The sequence below is a fragment of the Geotrypetes seraphini genome, chromosome 2 (assembly GCF_902459505.1).
Source record: "Geotrypetes seraphini chromosome 2, aGeoSer1.1, whole genome shotgun sequence".
Lineage (NCBI taxonomy): Eukaryota > Metazoa > Chordata > Amphibia > Gymnophiona > Dermophiidae > Geotrypetes > Geotrypetes seraphini.
Genome location: NC_047085.1, coordinates 9,270,503 through 9,287,990, shown reverse-complemented (window position 1 = coordinate 9,287,990; position 17,488 = coordinate 9,270,503). Strand labels below are relative to the sequence as shown.

The following is a 17,488-nucleotide window of genomic DNA, read 5'->3' as shown; positions in this document are numbered from 1 at the left end:
ATGGAAGGAAAAAGAGCGGACAAGGCAAAATGGGGAAATAAGACATTTTAAGGTATATTAGTGATAGAAAAAAGTGCAAAAGTGGCATTGTGAGACTTGAAAAGTGAAGGGAAGAAATATGTAGAAGCTGACAGTGCTGAATTGCTTAATAAATATTTCTGTTCTGTTGAAGCGCTGGGAGCAGGACCGCAGAAGAGAAATGCAAATAGGGACGGTGGTGTGGTAGACACTGATCAGAGGATTGTGTTCATGAGGAGCTAGCTAAACCAAAGTTGGACAAAGTGATGGGGGTGGATGGTGCACATGTTTGTTTGTTTACGTTTATTAAAATCTTTATATACCGCATATACAGCCAAAAAAGGATCAAAGCGGTTTACAATATAATTCAATCAAAATTATGAAAAGAACTCCTCCATTTAAATAGAAAAGAAAAAGAATAGAAGACAAAAGCAACATTCCTAATACATAATATTAAATAACAATCTAAATTAAATTAAAAATTAATTAATTAAATGAAAATAAATTTTTAAAAATTATGTAAGAATATATAAATGCAGATTGAAGACCCAAATTCACATCCCATCAGCCAGCTGATTAACCCTTCCCCTTAACTGTATCCATGACATCCTGTTTGTCTGTCTTGCCTGTTTAAATTGTAAGCTCTTTCGAGCAGGGACTGTTTTCTTATTCTTTGTGACTGTGCAGTGCTGCGTGAGTCTGGTAGCGCTATAGAAATAATTAATAGTAGTAGTAGTAAAAAGGCCAATTGAAAATAATGTGCTTTTAAATGTCTCTTAAAATTTTTTGGAAAGATTCTACAGGCAAACTATTCCATAAAATTGGAACTAAATTAAAAAAATGCACAATTTCTGGTTGAGGCAAGAATATGGGGTACAATGACTCTATTATTGTTTGTCGTAATAATCACCTAGGCGCATAAAATAACACTAAGGCCAGGAATTTCAAAAACCTGTGTGAAAAAGCAAGGGTCTGCTAACGCACCCATTTAGATACCGAATCTAAAAACTTGAGACATTCTTAAATTACGCATGCAAATGAGGCCGGTGGACAGCAGTGAAGATTTCCTAAATTTGCATGTGCCCATCGCTGAATTCAAGAGAGCCTGGGATAGACACGTGGAATCTCTCGGAGAGAGAGAGAGAGAGATAATGGTTACTGTGAATGGCAAACTAGATGGGCCATTTGGCCTTTATCTGCCATCATGTTTCTATGTTTCTGGTGGCTCCGTGGAGTTGTAAAACTGGAGAAGGGCAGATGTGGTCCCTCTCCACAAAAGTGGAAGTAAGGACAAAGTAGGGAACTACAGGCCAGTAAATCTGACTTCTGTGGTAAGTAAATTTAAGGGAAACGCTTTTAAAACAAAGAATAGGGACGTTTCTGGAATCTCAAAAAGATATGGTGGAACTAGAAAAGGATCAAAGAAGAGCGACTAAGATGATAAAGGGGTTGGAACCCCTCTTTTATGATGAAAGACTAAAGAGGTTAGGGCTCTTTAGCTTGGAAAAGAGACAGTTGAGGGGAGATAAGATTTAAGTCTACAAAATGCTGAGTGATGTAGGACGGATACAAGTGAATCGAGATATAGATATTTTTTTGTTTCTCCATCAAAAATTACAAAGACTAGGGGACACTCAATAAAGTTACAGGGAAACACTTTTTAAAACCAATAGGAGGAAATATTTTTTTATTTAGTTAAGCTCTGGAACACATTACCAGAGGATGTTGTAAGAGTGGTTAGCATAGCTCCTTTTAGAAAAGCTTTGGACAAGTTTTTGGAGGAAAAGTCCATAGCCTGCTATTGAGACAGACATGAGGGAAGCCACTGTTTGCCCTGGATTGGTAGCATGGTGTATTGCTACTATTAGGGGTTTGGCCAGGTACTAGCGACCTGGATTGGTGACCATGAAGGTTGGAGGGCTTAGTGGACCATTAGTCTCGCTCAGTAAGATATTTTTATGTTCTTATGAGTGGATTACAGGACACGAAGCAACATGGATTCACTAGAGGCAGGTCTTGTCAGATAAATCTGAACAATTTCTTTGACTGGGTGACAGTGAATTAGAGAGAGTGCGCTAGATATGGTGTATTTAGATTTTAGTGAAGCCTTTGACAGTGTTTCACACAGGTGTCTAATAAATAGCATGCCCTCGATATGGCCCCCAAAGTGATGGTTTGGGTCAGGAATTGGTTGAGTGGAAGGTGACAAAGAGTAGTGGTCAATGGAGATTGCTCTGAAGAAAGAGATATTACCAGTGGTATGCCTAAAGGGCATACCACTCTTGGGCCTGTTCTTGGGCCTGTTCCTTCTAATATTTTTGTAAGCGATATTGCTTCAGCTGTCAGAAAAAATTTGCCTCTTATGTGGATGAAATCATAATTTGCAATAGAGTAGACACCCCGGATGGTGTGGATAATGTGAGAAAGGACCTAGTGAAGTTTGAAGAATAGTCTGGAATTTGGCAGCTAAGATCTAATGCTAAGAAATGTAGTCATGCATTTGGACTTGAAAAACCGGAGGGGATGGTATAATATAGGGAGTGAAGAACCTTTGTGCACAAAAGAGGAGCAGGACTTGGGTGTGATTGTATCACTATCCTTCAACGACCACCTCAATTCCTTGATAAAAAGATGCTTTTTTAGCCTTCACATGCTGAGGAAAGTGAGGTCCTGCTTCCATCAAAAACACTTCGCCGTCCTCGTACAATCCATCATCCTCTCCAGATTGGACTATTGCAATTCTATCTATTTAAGCCTAACAAAGAAAAGCCTCTATAGACTCCAACTGGTCCAGAACACCGCGGCTAAGCTTATCTTCTCAAAAAGTAAATTTGACCATGTCTCACCACTCCTATCCAAGCTCCACTGGCTTCCTGTTATCTCCAGAGTTCACTTTAAAAGTGCCTGTCTAACCTTCAAGATCCTACACGGCATCCTTCCTCCTTTTATTCCATTATCCTGGAATTCCTCAAATCCAATTTCCTCCAGATCCACCCAAAAACTAAAATTATCCTTCCCCTCCTTAAAAGGCATATCCCATGTTGGTAAACTAGGGTCTTCCCTCCCTCTTCAGAATCACTCAGCTCTGGAATAATCTTACTTCCCCTCTTCGTAACTTGAGTTCCCTTCAACTATTCCGTAAGCATCTGAAAACTTGGCTATTCTCCAAAATATAACCTTCTTCTCCTCTCTGGTACTCTAAGCCCTAACTTCTCTTTATACTTATTTCTATAATTCCATTGGAGTTCCGTTCTTCCCCAACTTCTGTAAACCGTGCCGAGCTCCTCATTGTGGAGAAGATGCGGTATATAAACCCAAGATTTAGTTTAGTGATGGTGGCCAAACAGGTTGAAAAGGTGACAGCGAAAGCTAGAAGGATGCTAGGGTGCATAGGGAGAGGTATGGCCAGTAGGAAAAAGGAGGTATTGATGCCTCTGTATAAGACTCTGGTGAGACCTGATTTAGAGCATTGTGTACAATTCTGGAGGCCGCACCTTCAAAAAGATATAAAAAGGATGGAGTCGGTCCAGAGGAAGGCTCTTAAAATGGTGTGTGGTCTTCGTCATAAGGCGTATTGGGTCAGACTTAAAGATCTCAATCTGTATACTTTGGAGGAAAGACGGAAGATGATAGAGATGTTTAAATACCTACATAATGATGGGTCCTGAGGCTCTGATTGGCCCAGATTGTTTAAGGCCCATCCTATGGGTGAAGGCTTGTGCATCTGGGCCAATCAGAGCCTTAGGCCCCTCCTAAGATGCACCGGGTGAATCTATTCATAAAGGTGGTTAATAAGTTCCAATAAATTTATTCATTTATTTAATTTTCTAGACCGTTCTCCCAGGAGAGCTCAGAACGGTTCACATTAGTTTATTCAGGTACTCAAGCATTTTTCCCTGTCTGTCCCGGTGGGCTCACAATCTATCTAATGTACCTGGGGCATTGGAGGGATTAAGTGACTTGCCCAGGGTCACAAGGAACAGTGTGGGTTTGAATCTACAACCCCAGAGTACGGAAGCTGTAGCTTTAACCACTGCACCATACTCTCCCACTATAAGAGTAGTTAACTTTCTCAGGTTTATCACAATACAATTTGTGAGCATTTTTGTGAGCTCTAATTAATGATTTAAATATTAATTAGTTGTTTTGCATGTGAGGATCTGGTAGTTTAGTGCATTGAGGTATGAGAGTAAATTTTTTTAACCATGAGAAATCTCCGCAAAATCAGAAAATTCTTTGACCAAGCACAATTTAGACTAATCGTCCAATCCCTAGTCTTAGGTCTGCTGGATTATTGCAACTCCCTATATCTTCCTTGTCCAGCCACTATGATAAAACAACTCCAGACCATACAAAACACTGCCCTCAGATTGATCTACTCACTCAAAAAATATGATCACATAACAACTGCCTTCTTAGACTCTCACTGGCTACCCATACAAGCACGAATCCAATTCAAATTCTACTGCCTGATATTCAAAGCATTACTCGGCTCTTCCCCCTCCTATCTAAATAACCGCTTAAACCAAATCTCCACCTCAAGACACAGAAGAACCTCGAACCCTTTCGCCTTCCCCCCACTCAAAGGCACACAACGCAAGAAAATGTTTGACAATCTTATGGCAATATCAGACAACTTCAAAACATTCAGAAAAGAAATCAAAACCCTGCTTTTCAAAAAATTCATCCAAATATCTTAACCCCTCCTCTTTTACCTCCAGAAGATTCACCTACCTTCAGATAACCTTCCCCCAAATTACCCACCTTAACACCTTCCAATTAAACAAATACCATAAATAGATTGTAACCTACCCTCTCTAACTGAATTCCATATGTATTTTTCATACAGTTCTTCACTGTCAGTTTAATTTCCATCCTATAAGTTCACATAGAATTTTTTTTTTTTCAACCATCTTTATTTTCTCTTCTTTATTAATTTCCAGGTACTTTAGTTAGATTGTGAGCCTTCGGGACAGTAAGGGAATTTTTTAAGTACCTTCTTACTTCTCATTTATAATCTTAATGTATATTTTCTTCAAACCGCTTAGAACCTAAAGGATATAGCGGTATATAAGAAATAAATTACATTACATTACATTACATAATGTAAATGCGCATGAGTCGAGTCTCATTTAAAAGGAAGCTCTGGAATGAAAGGGCATAGGATGAAGTTAAGAGGTGATAGGCTCCGGAGTAATCTAAGGAAATGCTTTTTTACAGAAAGGGTGGTACATGCATGGAACAGTCTCCTGGAAGAGATGGTGGAGATGGAGACTGTGTCTAAATTCAAGAAAGCCTTGGAGAGGCAAGTGGGATCTCTCAGAGAGAGGAAGAGATAATGGTTACTGCGGATGGGCAGACTGGATGGGCCCTTTGGCCTTTATTTGCCATCATGATTCATTTTTTTATTACCATTGGTAGGAGATGAGAAAATAGCGGAAAAAAACAAATTGTATGAAGGAGTTGGATAATGATTCATGTTTAGTGGACTGGGTTAGAATTTTGATAAATCTGCAACTTATGGTCTAGGGATGCAGTTTGGGAGACTTCCATCATTCGATTTTAAAACAAGTGGATGGTTCAGAAATTAAGATCATTCCGAACCACCAATTTGTTTAGGATGATAATACATGCTTGTATTGTTTCATCCTTTGATTGCTGCTATGCTTTCTGTCTTCTATTAGAATGTTTATTTTCTTATTTTTCTCATCTATTCTCTATTTTATTTCTTCATTACTCTACTAATTGTCATTTTTTTTCCAGGTACTTTAGTTAGATTGTGAGCCTTCGGGACAGTAAGGGAATTTCTAAGTACCTATTTTACTTATAATTTTAATGCACCCTATTGTCTATTTTTCTGTAAACCACTTAGAATCCTAACGGAGTTTAGCGGTATATAAGAAATAAATTACAATTACATTCTTCTTTCTTTTAATAAACTTCATATATTGCTAATCAGAAAGAACAGCAAAGGTTTACCCTGTGCTCCGATGAGGAGCTTGCAGGTAGCACAGAATATACTAGCTGGGTTTTGGATGAACAGTAAGAAGGGGGACAAGAGAGCATTCCTTCTGCTGATCTACATTGGTTGTTTAAAAGGTAAATTTGGTTTTTAAGATTTTGCATTCACAAATTTCACAGTTGCTTTGCCCCCTTTTGTTCCACAGTATGTCCCAAATCATAGATTATATTGTACAGATCTGAACCATTTGGTAGTTCCAGATAAGTCAGTTTTTTTAATAGGAAAAAAGAGGAATGAAGGCTTTCCGACACAAGGCTGTGGAAGAATGGAATAGGCTACCATCTGAGATTAGGAAAATGCCATCGTATTTGGCCTTTAGGAAGGCAATAAAAACTTGTTTCCTCAATGTTAAATTTTGATTGTGTGTTTTAGTTATGTACTTCTAATATTTCACTGTATTATTTACAATCTACCGGAAGAGGTGGTGGACACAGAGACTGTCTCTGAATTCAAAAGGGCCTGGGATAGGCACGTGGGCTCTCTCGGAGAGAGAAAGACATAATGGTTACTGCGGATGGGAAGACTAGATGGGCCATTTGGCCTTTATCTGCCATCATGTTTCTATTAGTAGTAGGTGGATGGAGATGGGGCCAGTTCGGCATGGGGTGGCCCACTAGACCCAGTTCAGGTCGGGATGGCATCAAATGGCCCACTAGATAACCAGGCATTTTCTTCCAGGTCGGGTGGGGGAGAGGTCATGGGGTGAGATGGGTACCTCTAGATACCAGGGGGATGGTGGGAAGAGATGGTGGTTGAGTGTAAAGGGCTGATGCATGTCATGACATGTATGGTTTTTTTGTTTTTATGCCAGCTTTCCTGTCTGCCTGAGCCAGTTGCCACCCAGGCACTTTCAGGAAAGTTGACATTTGGTTTCGAGCCACAGATTTCTGCCATGATTTTAATGTGGAAGTAATTTTCATGTTCATTAATTTGAGCATGCTGTGGCAATTTTTATGTGCTAGTTTCGCAGTAGAGTAAGATCTGAACCATGAACCTTTTAAGCATCATTCTCCCCCCCCCCCCCAGTCTGGTGTTGCTCCCCCTCCCTTCATGTTCTGCAGAGAGGAAGAGCTAATAGATTAAAAAAAAGGGAGTGAGTGGGCCCAATCTTGAAACCTGTGAGCAGTGGTGCCAGTCTCGAGGCTTCTACCTTGACTGATTAGTATCTGACTTGTGCTAATTCAGTTTTTTTTGGTGACTGGTCTCCAAGCCTTAGTTTCTGGCAGAATAACCTGGAATAGCAGTCTGCCACATTTTTTCCAGACCTCAAGTAAGCAGAACATAGCTTGAAATTTAAATCGGTTCCAGCTGAAGCAGGATTGAGACAAAGGAAAACTAGGTTAACTCCTAGGGCCTAAATGTTTAGAAGGGGCTCTTTATGTGTGGTAGTGCCATAGCTCCCAATGCGGACTTTTGCCCTGGTTCGTATAAAGGAGAGTTGTTTGGGGGGGGGGGGGGCAGCTATATAGAGAAGAACAGATCCACCACTGCCCACAGAGGACTATCTGTTCTCCCAAATTCCTCTGCATTGAATAGGGGACACGTAGCGTTTGCAGAGATGCCAGATTACCCAGTTCCAGGCTGGAGATTTTGGGAGAGTCCTGGATTTCTGAACACCTTCATCCTGGTGCATTATGGGACTTGCAGCACTAATTTCAATGGATGGGATCCCATACTGCTTTGGGATGTAAGTTCAAAATCAGGACTGTCCCAAAATCTTCAACCTGAAGCTGGGTAACTTGGCGTCTCTGCGTTTGTTACCTGCTGTGTTATCCTCAGCTGGATGCTCCCTGGGTGAAAGTTGTAACAGGTATTTATGTTATAAAGAGGGCTCTAGGCACTCATTTGCCTAGGCCCACCAAAGGGTTAATGCTGCCTTGATTCCAGCAGTCTTGTGGACATAAAGCAGAGTCGCCTCTGTGCATGGTTCATTTCTGCTCCCCGTCCCACTCTACAGACAGAGCAGAGCTGGAGTGTTTGAGCTGCCTATCCTGAAACAGGAGCAGGCACATGACCTCGAGTTTTATGCGATTCAGACATGCAATTTTGGGTGGGACTGGACCCAAGTTAGGTGGGCAGATCTCTCCCTCTCCCACCCTGGCACTCCCAACGTCTCAACCTGCCTCTCTTCCTTGCCCAGGCGATATGGCTCCCTCCCCTTGGCATTCTGGTGTCTCGAGCCCACTTGTCTCCACATACCTTTTACAGAGCTGATTTTCGCCCCACAGCCTTCCTGCTGACGCAACTTCCTGTTTCCACATAGGTGCAGTATGTGAGAAGGAAAGTTGTGGGGCCATGCTGCTGGCAAAGATAGACGGTAGACGGCAGGGGAGATTTGGGGAGTTTTTAGCTGACGTGGCTTGGGGAGTCACACCAGCTACATGGTAGATGTGCTGCTGCTGGGTGGGCCCGAGGGCAAAGTGGGTGGGCTATACCACCAGTATGATTGCCTCAGTTGATGGAGTAGGGAACTAGTGATTTTTATGGGGACTTGAGACCTGGGAGCTCTGGGACCACTGGGGAAGTCGTGAAGTGGGCTTGGGGTAGAGGACCAGCATCACAAGGGCAAAGAATCAGGCCCAGTTCTCTCTCCCACCCTCCTCCTCCTTCTTCCCCAGTCAACACCCACCAGTGCATTTGGGGATAAAGAAGAGGGAGTCTGTATATGTGGGTGAAAGTTCACCCCCTCCCATTACACAGTTCCTCTTCTTCATTTTTGTCTACAAATTAACCCTTTCAGGACCAAGGGACATATTTGTCCCATAACTTTAAAATCCTATAAATTTTGATTGGGATAGTCTACAGTTCTAAATTTGATATGTACGGACTCCATATGATACTGCCTTTATGTAAACAAACTGGTTCCGACATTCATTCATTAGCGTCGTTGCCAGATTGACGAGAAGATTCACTTGCCACACTGTCCATAAGCCAGAAGTGTGATTTTTTTAAAAAAAATGATATTTCACAAAAAAAAATCAATTTTTTGGCATCTGCAAGCCCTTTTTACCATAAAAATGTCGTCAAAACCACAAAAATTGGCCTACGATCCTTATGGTCCTGAAAGGGTTAAGCACTTAAATTGGTCCAATATAAAATGCTTCATACTCACTCTCGCGCCATTTCTTATCTTTCCCCCCCCCCCCCCCATTTTAGTGCTGCATCGATGATTACGAGGATGTGGTCAAGCTTTTGCTGGAGGCAGGAGCTGATGTGAATACCTGCGACAGTGAGCTCTGGACGCCTCTGCACGCTGCAGCGACCTGTGCCCACCTGCATCTGGTGGAGCTGCTTGTTAAATAGTACGTAGGGGCTTTCGAAGCTAGTCCCCCCCCCCCTTCCTCACTCCTCATCTGCTGCACTCTGTGGCCTCCGTTTAGGCCTTCCTGCACCCTTCCCTTTCCACTGCGCACAAGCATCTGGGACACTTTTGCTCTGTGATATAAACCCAGGCAAGACACTTGCCCTGCTCTAAATGATTGATGAGCATGTTCTGATAAGGCCGTAACAGTATCCTCTGCTGCCGTCGGCTGCTGGGATCTCCAGTGAGTGAGATGTCACTGTCAGGGTACAGCTGGATCCCAGCGAGGAGCATCCCTGGAGTTTGCCCCAACTCTCAATGGCAGTTTTCCAGTCCAGTTCCATGGGAGAGTGTCTGCCCTGCTGCCGCCTATGGTGGCTCTGTGTGTGAATATTGCACTGCTGTTTCCTGTGTCATCCCTATTCTGTGTTTCTGAAGGTTGCACTTTTGCTGTCCCCCTACCTGTCTTGTGTCTGTGTATATGAAGTTTATGCTGCTGTCTCGCATGCTGGCACTGCGCTGTAGCGTCCACTGTCCAAGCAGAGGCAGCTGACAGAGCTTAAGCAGTAATGACTTCAAGCCCCCGTTTTCTAGTACCGTTTAGACACCTAATTCCATGTGGGAGGACTGCAGGACTCCGTGTCTGTGACATGATCATCCCCATATGCTTTAAACAAGTCGGAGTTTTGGAAACATTTGTGTTCCCCGATTCTCTTCTTCAAGCATTAGTGGCTGAGATAAAGAGGAATCCCCTGACTGTTCTGGGACTCTGGCACGGCCAGTTTAACCATTAAACCAGGTGAGGCTCTGGCAATTAGGAGCACCAAAATATCCAGCCTCTTACCTCACCTGGTCTACAGGTTGTGTCTCCCCTCCGGTTCGGTCTCTTTTTTTTTTTCTCCTCTCCCCATAGTCTTTCAATTATTGGATTTCTAGCCCTGCCTTTCTTATTGGTTCTGTCTGTCTGGTAAATCGTGTCTTTGGAATATGAATTTTGTTCCCCTGTACGTTTTTAAAAAGGGTTTTAGAATTCTGCTTCGCCTTGAATGTATGATTAGGCGATAAATCAAATTTTAAATAAACTTGAAACTTGATCCCTGTGGGTCCAGCATTGCTCCCTCACCTCTTATTCCCGCACAGTCCCGTACTTGAGTTGTAGTGGCAGCAGAAGCGTGATAATCTGCCTTTGGTCAGCCCCTGGGTCGTCTTCTGCTGCATCTTGCCTCTTAATGCAGAGTAGAGAATGACACGGTGACAAAATTCATCACCGTTCCCGTCCCCGCGGATAACCGCGGGAAACCATCTTCATGTCATTCTTTAAGGAGAGAGGGAAGAATCAGAGTATGAATGGCCACAACTACTGACCCACAAGCTTTGCTTTGAAGAATGCTGGCGTAGAAGGACCGAGGTTGAAACAGACACTACAGAATGACAGTCTCTGGTATCCAGAGCAGAGATTGTGATGTCATAATGCCTCATTCCACCAGTGCCTAAGAGCCAATCACATCAGTGATGTCACAATGGCTTCATTATCCTTGGCTCCCATAAGAATCAGAGTATGAATGGCCACAACCACTGACCCAAAAGCTTTGCTTTGAAGAATGCTGGTGTAGAAGGACTGAGGTTGAAATAGACTCTAGAAAATGACATGGGATTATTTCCCGCAGTTATCCGTGGGGACGGGAACAGTGATGAATTTTGTCACCGTGTCATTCTCCAACGCAGAGTGAAAACCCAGGGACTGGCTGAAGGCAGTGCTGCCACTGGTGACCAGCATAAATTTTACAAGATCGTGGGGGAGTGAGAGAGATGAAGGAGCAGTGCCAGACCCACAGGGAGGACGGCAGAGGAAGGGGAAAGAAAACCTGTAGGGGGAGGGATGCTGGTCCTAAGGAGGGAGAGATGCTGAACACCCAGGGGTGGGGTGGGAGGCACCACCAAAGCAAATTGGCACAGGATGCCCCCTATCCCTTGAGCTGGCCCTACTCTCTAGTGCTGCCAATGTTCTGTTATCACCCTCCGTTTCTCTTTCCCCAGTGGTGCCAATCTCCTGGCTGTGAACTCAGATGGGAACATGCCGTATGACCTCTGTGAGGACGATGTCACGCTGGATTTCATTGAATCGGCCATGGCAGACCAGGGTGAGTCTCGGCCCATTCCTTCGTATCTGCTCTCTTTAAAACGTAGTGGTTAAAGCTATAGCCTCAGCCCCCTGAGGTGGTGGGTTCAAATCCACGCTACTCCTTGTGACCCTGGGCAAGTCACTTAATCCCCCATTGCCCCAGGTACATTAGTTAGATTGTAAGTACCTGAATAAATTAATATAAACCATTCTGAGCTCCCCTGGGAGAACGGTATAGAAAACTGAATAAATAAATAAGTGTATCCTGTTTGGTTTATAGTGCATTCTGCTCAGCTCACTCCATCACATATTGGTCAGTAGTTCAAATCATATTCCCTGTTTCTGTGTACTGTTTATCACCTGTCACCTTTTTGACGAATCCCGACCTTTATTCCTTGCGTTTAGCCCTCCCTGGCTGTAAATAGTAATCTAGATTCTCCAAAGACATGTCGGATAGTATAGCCTTGCATTTGGGTGACTTCATCTGATGAGAGCCTAGGCAGGAATGTTGTCTGGCTTGTTTGTACTGCACACACACACACACACACGTCTTCCTGCCTGCTTCTGTCACACAGGATCTAGCCAGTGGCTGTTTTTCCATGGAGCAGTAAGGTTGCACTCTCCTGCTCCTGTCAGCTCGCCTCAAAATACAGTATAGTTTTAGAGGCTTTTGTTTTTCATTGCAGCTTGTAAGTCCTGTTGGTGTCATGCTGGAACCATTTCCAGTCCCTTTTACTTTCCGTAATTAGGTATTTTAGCCTTTAATTTTCCTTTATTTTTAAATTTATTTTGTGGACCATATTTACAAAGTATGCAGGTGCAACAGAACCATATTCATCATGGATCTGATAACTGGTACCTGGGACTAGTCATAAGGCTATCTTGTTGTAATCTCTGTTAACAGATTTTTGGTGTAGATTTGATATTGGAAGCACCATCTCCATGGCTCCTGGAGCTGCATCAGACACTGGGAGCGCATCACCTTTGATAGAACCTATTTGGAATGGTCATCTGTTCTCCTCCCAAGGTGATTCGTTCTCATTGACACTGAGGGCTAAAGATACAGGCATACTAGCTTTTTAAGCATTGTGCAGAACGCATGAGGAACCAAAGTCACCAGTGCTCTTGAAGTTCATCTTCCCAGACATTGGATGCCTCTATGAAGCCAGAACATAGCTTCCAATACGCCCCAAGTATCTCAAGGAGTCATGGCCATCCCAGCTTTATTGCTGTAGTCTTTGCCAATGGCAGTCTTGGAGGAGTAGCTCACAAGGCAAGTCAAGGATCACATGACACATTTTCTTTGCCCAGCGTGATGCTGAGGCTTCAACTGCATCAAAGCTGAGGTTCAGAATACTGCAACCAAAACCTATTCATTGCCTGAAGGAGATAAATTGACAATGAAGCCTTAAAGGGGTGAGAGAAGCTCTTCTGGTTTACAGAAGATCCCTGGTGTATTGGTCACCCTTGTTCAATCAATCATTTTTTCGAGGTTGGATTATTGTAATTCGATCTATTTAAATCTAACCAAAAAAAGACTTCAGTAGATTCAGGATACTGTGGCTAGATTGATCTTTACAAAAAGCAAGTTTGATCATGTTTCCCCGCTTTTGTTAAAACTTCACTAGCTCCCAGTAATTTCTAGGGTTTACTTTAAATGTGCCTGCCTAACGTTTAAGATCTTGCATGGCACTCTTCCTCCTTTAATTCCTCTATCTTGGAATTCTACGAGACCTGATATTACCAGCTCTATCCAAAAGCTTAAATTATCTTTCCCATCATTAAAAGGCGTTATCTACATTGGAAAATTAGGGAAATCTCTTTACTTTAAAATTATTGAGCTTTGGAACAACTTTCCTGTCCAGCTGCGTAATTTGGGCTCTTTCCAATTATTTCGAAAACATCTGAAAACTTGGCTATTTTCAAAAATGTAAATTTCACTGCTCTCTATTCAATCACTAATTCTTATTATCTTTTCTTTAAATTTTTTGTAAACTGTGCCGAGATCTATCTTTATAGAGAAGATGCGGTATATAAGCTTAAAGTTTAGTTTAGTTTAGTTTGTTTCCCTCGACACCATAAATCCAGGCCTGACCAATAGGTCGATTGTGTGAAGCAGGCAGAGCCTGACTTCTGAAGAGTATTTTTATGAGTCTGAATCTGAGCTCTCTGGGCATCTGAAGAAGAACCAGAGGTTGTCTTGGAGGAGGTGTCCCTGCTTTCAGATCCCTCCTCACCACATGAGAAGCATAAATCTCCACTAGAGGAGCTCTCATTCCAGGATTTTGTGAGGGACATTGCTAAGCTTATCCCATTTCCATTAGAGACTGAGGATAAGACCAGGGTAGAGAGTTTGGACATCCTTCAGTTCAACAACCTTCTAAGGAAACTCTGAAAGTGCCCTTTCATGGAATCCTTAGACAAGTGTAGATGAAACTGTAGGAGACCCCCCTCTCTGTACAGATTTACATTCAGGCACTTTATAATGTTTCCCTTTCTGTCCCAAAGGGCTCAAACTCTATCTAGTGTACCTGGGGCAATGAGGGGATTAAGTGATTTGCCCAGGGTCATAGGGAGCAGTGAGGGATTTGAACCCACAGCCTTAGGTTACTGAGACTGTAGCTCTAGCCCCTGCACCACACACTCCCAGAGTTACTGCTTCCTCACCATTCATATCTGCTCTCACAAGAGCCAAGAGTATGAAGACTCATTTCCTTGATAGCTCTGAGAAGGGAGATAAAAAGCCCCTAGTACCCATCATGCGAGAAAGAGATTGGATTTAAAAGATGCTTGTACCCACATATAGCTAAATACAATTTACAGGAAGTTTCCTGAGATTTGCAATACAAAGTGCTTAGTAGTCATCACAGCAGGTATCGGCTTATGAAATGTTGAGAAAGCTGAGTCACATACTTTCCACTGTTTGTTACTGAATGGATACAAGCCACCAGCAACCTTCAGGATGTTGTCTCAGGCGCTCAAGAATTCACTCAAGGACTCCATGTCCTGGTAGATGGCCTAATCAGTCTGACAAAGAGTGTCCCCTTCCAATTCCCACAAGTCCAAAAGATACTTATAATAGATGCTTTCGACCTGGGATAGGAAGTACATGTAGGTGGGCCAGACTCTCTGGGTCTATGTTCTGCTCAGGAAAAACTTCCCAGAGCTGAGAGTGATATAAGAACATAAGAACATAAGCAGTGCCTCTGCCGGGTCAGACCACAGGTCCATCCTGCCCAGCAGTCCGCTCCCGCGGTGGCCAAAAACAGGTCAAGGCCTGTCTGAATCATCAGAAGGGGCTCCCCTGCCACCTTGGTTTCCCATTTAAGTTCTGCCCTCCTATCGAAGTCCTAGCCCTCCGGTCTTGCACATGCACGACCAGGTTGGTTTACTCAGTACCCCACGATCCCTCTATCCCTCAGGAATCCATCCAATCCCTGCTTGAATCCCTGTACCGTACTCTGCCTGATCACTTCCTCCGGTAGCGCATTCCAAGTGTCCACGACCCTTTGGGTGAAAAAAAACTTCCTTGCATTTGTTTTGAACCTGTCTCCCTTCAGTTTCTCAGAATGCCCCCTCGTATTTGCTGTCCCCTTCAGTCTGAAGAATCTGTCCCTATCCACCCTCTCTATGCCCCTCATGATTTTGAAGGTCTCTATCATATCTCCCCTGAGTCTCCTTTTCTCCAGAGAGAAGAGCCCCAGCCTATCCAGCCTCTCGGCGTATGAGCAGTGTTCCAGCCCTTTTACCATTTTTGTTGCTCTCCTTTGGACTCTCTCAAGTACCGCCATGTCCTTCTTGAGGTGCGGCGACCAATACTGAACGCAGTATTCCAGATGTGGACGCACCATCGCTCGATACAATGGCATGATGACTTCCCGTGTTCTGGTTGTTATGCCCCTCTTTATGATGCCCAGCATCCTGTTGGCTTTTTTCGAGGCTGCTGCGCACTGTGCAGATGGCTTCAGTGATGCATCCACCAGCACACCCAAGTCTCTCTCGAGTCTGCTGTCTCCCAACAATACCCCCCCTAATTTGTAGCTGAACAACGGGTTCTTTTTCCCTATATGCATGATATGCTCTTTCAGAAATTGGTTATACAGTTTCTAGCCCTCACAATTTAGATGTTGAAAGGTATTAGAATATGAACTTGCCTGTCAGTGTCTTCCAAGTTCTGCTGGTTTCCACAAGAGATTCCACTGGAAGGTCATACAGTTTTAAGTGGAAGAGGTTTGCCATCTGGTGTGGGGGGCAAAAACTTAGATCCATTTTCCTGTCCTACACAAACTGCTTTAATACCTTCTACATTTTCCAAAGTCAGGTCTCAAGACCAGCTCTGTAAGGCTCCAACTGCACTAAGATGAAGCCTATCATAGCGATTCCCCAGCCAGTCAGGTTTTCTGGATATTCACAATAAACTTCATGAGAGAGATTGTATTCATTGCCTCCACTGCGGGCAAATCTCTCATGAATATTCATTGTGGAAATCCTGAAAATATGACTGGGTTGCCTCCAAGACCAGATTTGGGAATGACCTGCCATCAAGTAAAAGGTAAATCTATCTTTGCTCAGCCTTTAGTTGTTTCCTATATGCAGGGCTGGCTTCTATTGAAGCTTTTTTTAAGCCTCCAACAGCGTCTTGGGATCCCATTTGTTTAAGCCCAGCTGATGAAAACATTTGCAATCCTCTCCTGATTTGACTTCTCAACTTATGGCTCCTGCAGGTACCAGTGTAAAACCTAAATCTAAACAGGGGCTTCTCCTATTTTTTTTTCCCTCAGGAACAAATCCCCTCTAAACGTTTGCCTGCCTGTTCTCCAGCCTAAACCTCCTGCTTAGAGCTCAGACTCCATGCAGACTATCTCTACCTTTTTCTCACTTCTTCAGAAATTCATGCAGGATAATGCTTCTTTACTTCAGACTTCTTCCCACCCTCCTCCAGTATTAGAAAGCCAGCAGTGTTTAGCCTTCGTTCAAAAGCCTCAAATGTCCAAATCCTGTAGCGACATCTCCAGAGGTAGCTTGGGCTCCATGTACTCCTGTTTGCTATTCTCCAGTACAGGACCCTCATTCTCCTCCAGCTTGGTCAGAGCCAGATACACTTCCAGCTGTGGATCATGACCTTTCTCCTCCACCGTCTCAAGCTAGTCATTCCGATTCCTACGGAGGAATTTTCTTATCCAAAATTGTTTTGCAGACAGTTTCTTCGCTGCTGATCCTCAGTCAAACGTCCACACACTCGGGTAGTAAAAGATTTCTAGACTATTCTCCAATCCTGTAAAACTCCATTGAAGGAATTGCTAGCTCTTCCAGTACATCGAGTCCTTTAAGACCTCCAGTTAGCTAAGTGGCAAAAGCCTCTATCAGTATCCACAGCGTCTGCATGCCTAGAGTTAAAGTATAAGGTTCAAACCATATCCAGCAGTACCTCTCCTCTCTCTAGCGGCACCTCACTGTGTGTTTTTAACGTCCCCACACAGCTGCCGCTAGCGTTAGTTTAGCACGGTTCTGTCAGGCAGCCTCGGGGCCTTTGCTAGTCCGTCCTGCCTCCGATGATGCAATTTTCTCTTTCATCGGAGGCGGGCCAGCCCAGCAAAGGCCCCAAGGCTACCTGATGAAAATGTGTCTAAACTAATGCTAGTGGCAGCTGTGTGGGGAAGTTAAAAATACACAGTGAGCTGCAGCTAGGGAGAGGAGAGGTACTGCTGAGCTGGCGATTCCATCAGACAGCCTCGAGCCTTTGCTAGACTGGCCCGCCTCCAACAAAAGAGGAAGTTGCATCATTGGAGGTGAGCCGGCCTAGCAAAGGCCCACGGCTGCCTGATGGAATCGCCCCTCATTACTGCTTTGGCTGCTTCCCAGAAGAGCATGGTTGCTCCTCCGAAGAGGAATTATGCTGTTTATATTACTTCCAACTGGCCAACAACTTTTTTTGGAAAACATGAATCCTGATAAAGGACCAGTGGGAACACCTATTGTATCCCCCACTGTATCATGTCCCTCCCCCCCCCACCCTTCCCATTGC

At 43.7% G+C, this 17,488-nt stretch overlaps 1 protein-coding gene across 2 annotated transcripts in view; it reads left to right on the top strand.

The window, feature by feature from the left end:
• The window catches only part of PPP1R16A (protein phosphatase 1 regulatory subunit 16A), a 101,683-nt gene that overhangs the window by 48,424 nt on the left and 35,771 nt on the right, over positions 1–17,488 (top strand). For both annotated transcript variants that reach the window (XM_033935192.1, XM_033935193.1), the window contains exons 3-4: positions 9,197–9,342; positions 11,379–11,482. In XM_033935192.1, coding sequence (XP_033791083.1) covers positions 9,197–9,342; positions 11,379–11,482 — 250 coding nt within the window. The remainder of the gene's footprint in view (positions 1–9,196; positions 9,343–11,378; positions 11,483–17,488) is intronic.